Source organism: Micromys minutus (assembly GCF_963924665.1).
Source record: "Micromys minutus genome assembly, chromosome: 32".
NCBI lineage: Eukaryota > Metazoa > Chordata > Mammalia > Rodentia > Muridae > Micromys > Micromys minutus.
This window is the reverse complement of record NC_137967.1, coordinates 21,142,138-21,146,410: the sequence shown is the minus strand read 5'-3', so window position 1 is coordinate 21,146,410 and position 4,273 is coordinate 21,142,138. Positions and strand designations below refer to the sequence as shown.

General features: G+C 53.1%; 1 protein-coding gene across 1 annotated transcript in view; it reads left to right on the top strand.

The window, feature by feature from the left end:
* The first annotated feature begins 2,865 nt into the window (after positions 1-2,865).
* SLC1A5 (solute carrier family 1 member 5) overlaps positions 2,866-4,273 on the top strand; it is a 16,897-nt gene continuing 15,489 nt past the window's right edge. The window contains exon 1 of the mRNA XM_080909110.1: positions 2,866-3,965. Coding sequence (XP_080765236.1) covers positions 3,400-3,965 — 566 coding nt within the window. The 5' untranslated portion in view covers positions 2,866-3,399. The remainder of the gene's footprint in view (positions 3,966-4,273) is intronic.

Genomic DNA, 4,273 nt, shown 5'->3' with positions numbered 1-4,273 from the left:
CACAGGCGGTGTCTGTGGGTATGGATAGGGTGCACAGCAAGGGGACCTGACTTCCTGCCGGGTCACAAAGACAGGGGTTTAGAGGCTGGAGAGCTGGCTGCTCTTCCAAAGGACCCCGTTTCACCTCACAGCACCCACATGGCGGCTCACAACCATGTGACTACAGAGCCAGCCAGTCGACTTCTAGGGACGTCAGACATGCATACGGTGCACAGACACAGATGCTGGTAAAACCCAGACATGTAAAACAATGACATGAGGTAAAACACAGAAGCAAAGGTTTATTGCTCAGTCGTGTTACCTGTCTGGATGCTAATAGATCTGCCCTGCCTCTCTCTTCCCTCGTTTCTTCATCTCCTTCCTTCCTTTCTCCTCCCCCTCTCTCCCGTCCTTGATAGAAGAAAAGAAAACTGTTTTCTTTTACAGTATGTGCAGTTAAATTCCTAAACAGTTCCAAATTGGCGAAATGGCTCAATATTGGTTAAAAAAAAAAAAAAAAAAAAAAAAAAGGAATGGGTTCCATTTTCCGGCCTCATTTCTTGTCCCTCGACCTCTCTCCGTTGTTGCAGAATTCTGGTCAACTAAGATGTGCGGAACCCTGTGGCTATGGGTTCCTGTCCCCCATTTGACCTTGCTAAAATCACCTTCTAGTGAAGAGGCAGGTTTGAAAAGTCAGCCAGAAATGCATCGTTTATGTGATTAACTCCTAGCTCCGGTGCCTTTGGCAGCTAACATATGTACAGAACTGTGGGACCTGAAACAAATACAGGGGAGAACCAAGTGCGGGGAAGGGCTGCTTTTCTTCTAAGCCAGGAAAACATGGCTGCTGGGAAGACAGTATATAATAAACACGGTGGGAGAGAAGGCTCAGTAAGTAAAGGTACTTGCTGCCATGCCTGAAGACCTGCGTTCTTTCCCCAGGACCCACGTGGTGGAAGCAGAGAACCTATTCATAATGCAAGTTGTCCACTGGCTTCAACACCTTCATGCGCATGCACACAGCAAATAAAAAAAAAAAGTAATTAAAAAAATCTTTTTAATAATGAAAAGATGATGTAATCTTTTCATTAGGACCTATATACATACGTCCTCCATATACTTTTTGTGGCTCAGATTGGCCTGCCACTCACCACAGGTAACCCAGGGTAGCTTCTTCTGAGTTACAACAGTTCTGCCTCAGCCTTGTGAGGGCTGGGATCCCAGTAGATGACACTACCCTTCAAAAGCTATGAGGGAGCCGGGTGCTGGTGGTGGTGCATGCCTTTAATACCAGCAGGGAGGCAGAGGCAGGTAGATCTTGGAGTTCAAGGCCAGCCAGGTCTAAAGAGTGCATTTTAGCACGGTCAGAGAGAGTCACACAGAGAAACCCTGGCTCCTCCTCCAACAAGCGCCCCCCCCACCAGCCTAGCCTCCCCTCCAGCCCCTCATGTCCATCTTTACTTCTGATGTCTCTGCCCAGGCTGGTCACAACCTTGGAGTCCTTCCATAGTTAGGATTGCAGCCCTGAGAACCTCGGGTGAGCTCCTGCCCACAGTGGAACAGACTGAGCCCTGTAGTCTCCTGTGCTCCAGACTTTCCAAAAGAGACATTCCTCAGGGCATTCCTCAGGTAGTCAACAGAGTTCAGGAAAGAACTCTTGGCTCTCCTCCTGTCTCAACCCAGCCTCTCACTGCCCTGCTTCACCCTTTGGGAAGCCCCAGGCCTTTCTCCCACTGATGAAATCCGAAGGAATCCGGGTAGGAGGTTGGGCCAGTGGGAAGAGAGCTGGCTGGAACCAGTTTGAGTATTGCTTTTACCAGGGGCAGGCAGTGGGGCAGAACATTCCCAGCCAGTCCCGATCCGTAACCTTCAACCTCATTTTCCTGACCCAGACTCACCCTACATGTCCCCAAAGATGCTGGGTTCAGGAGGCCTCTTTCCTCCTCCATCCCCCTAAGTCTGTTATTCTTACCCCCGGCAGGTAACAGTGTCTAAACTAAGAATGGAGTTTGTGGTGAATTGGCCATTTATATTTATTTCTACATTTATTTATATATTTGTGTGTGTGTGTGTGTGTGTGTGTGTGTGTGTGGTATGTGTGTTTGTGTGTTGCATGTGCCATGCTCCTGTGCGGATCACCCAATCTGTAACCATCTGAGGAAAGAGACTGATTTACTGCTCAAGCATGAGGCTCTGAGTTTAAACCCCCAGCACTCATGGAAAAGCCTGACACAGCAGTGAATGACTGTAACTAACGTTGCTGCTGTCAGACACAGACGGGAGGACCTCAAGGGCTTGCTGGCCCCAAGCCTAGCCAAAATTAATGAGCTCAGATTCTGTGAAAGACCCCTGTCTCAAAAAATTAAAGAGCAATGGACAGCCTCCTCCCTCTCTCTCTCCCTCTCATTTGTTTCTACAGACTGTTTCTTTTTATATAGTCCAGACTGTCCTAGAACTCCCTCTGTAGACTAGGGTTGGCTTTGAACTCACAGAGACTTGCCTGCCTCTGCCTCCTGAGAGCTGGGATGTCTGCCCTTTCTAGGGGTCCTGCTGTGGACTGTCCGATATTACCCACAATTGGATTCTTTTGACTGGGGTGAGGTACGCATGGGTGGGTGTAAATTGGATAGTTTCCCAACGCCCCGCCCCTTTTGGAGCCTTTGCACACTCTCTGGTCCTGCCCCCTTCCCGGCCCCGCCCCTGGGCTATGCATTGTTATTCAGCCTTGGTTGCCCTCTTTGATCTTGGCTCCGCCCCTCCCTCGCCACCTGGCGCCGAATGTTCCATGACCAATCAGCGCTTGCGGTCCGGCCTCCGCCTTTTCAAGTCCCGCCCTCCGCCTTTAATCCTAGTCGCTTCCGTCCAGCAGCCTCAGAGCCACGCGGCACGGCCTGGGAGCTGGCTCCTTGGCCCAGTGGTGCCACTTTCCATATCCCCGGGCTGTTTCCTATTTGCATCTGGAAATCTGATTTTCTCTCCAGAGCCCGAAACACTCAATCCACACCTTCTGGGGCTCCAGTACCCAAGAGTCCGAGAGCCAGGCGCCCTGGTACTGGGATCACGGATCTCGGTCTCCCGGAGCCAGACATCCCGGATCTGCGCCACCTGGGTTGAGCTTTTTGAAGATCTCCGCTACCTGAGCATCCTTAATCCGTCAGGGAGTCAACTGGTCTGAAGACCCCAACAGAAAAGAAAAGCTACCCAGGCGCTCTCAGCTCCCAGTCTTCGGGGATTCGACATCACCGGAAAAAATAAGGAGATCTCCGCTCACAGTCCAGGAAGCTTAGGACCCTCCAGTCTCAGATCCAGAGGACGCACAACTTCAGGGACCGCTGCAAAGTTTTCAGCCTCTATTCTGCGTCCTAAGGACGTCACACCCAGTCTCTAGGCGCACAAGAAACCCTTCCGTTGCAACTCAGCATGGCAGTGGATCCCCCTAAGGCTGACCCCAAAGGGGTGGTGGCGGTGGATCCCACCGCGAACGGTGGCCCCGCGCTGGGGTCTAGAGAGGACCAGGGTGCGGAAGCAGGTGGTTGCTGCCGTTCCCGGGACCAGGTGCGCCGCTGCCTTCGCGCCAACCTGCTGGTGCTGCTCACGGTGGCGGCGGTGGTGGCTGGCGTGGTGCTCGGGCTGGGGGTTTCGGCGGCGGGCGGTGCTGACGCCCTGGGCCCCGCACGCTTGACCGCCTTCGCCTTCCCCGGAGAGCTGCTGCTACGTCTGCTGAAAATGATCATACTGCCGCTCGTGGTGTGCAGCCTGATCGGAGGTGCAGCCAGCCTGGACCCTAGCGCGCTCGGCCGTGTGGGCGCCTGGGCGCTGCTCTTTTTCCTGGTCACCACACTGCTCGCGTCGGCGCTCGGTGTGGGCTTGGCCCTGGCGCTGAAGCCGGGCGCCGCCTTTACCGCCATCAACGACTCCGTTGTAGGGACCAGTGTCCACAGTGCACCCGCCAAAGAGGTGCTGGATTCCTTTCTGGATCTCCTGAGGTGCGTTCCCGCCAGGCAGTGGGGTGGGATGGGGTCTGTGCAAGCGTGCAGTCTTTCTGCTTTATCCCACTGGAGTGCAGGGATTACACGTGTGTGCTGCCACTAGTGACCAAGGTTGGGTCCTCCAGAGTGAGACATGCCTTCTAGAGTCTAGGAAAACATGGTAGTGGTGACAGGACCTCTAATCTTACTTCTTGGAAGGGTGAACTTTCACGGAAGTTCTCTACATTTGGGGGCGGGCCTAGACGTGGAGGGCTTTTAGAGGAAGGAAAAATAGTAAACCTTTTTAGTCTTGTTATGCGTTTTGG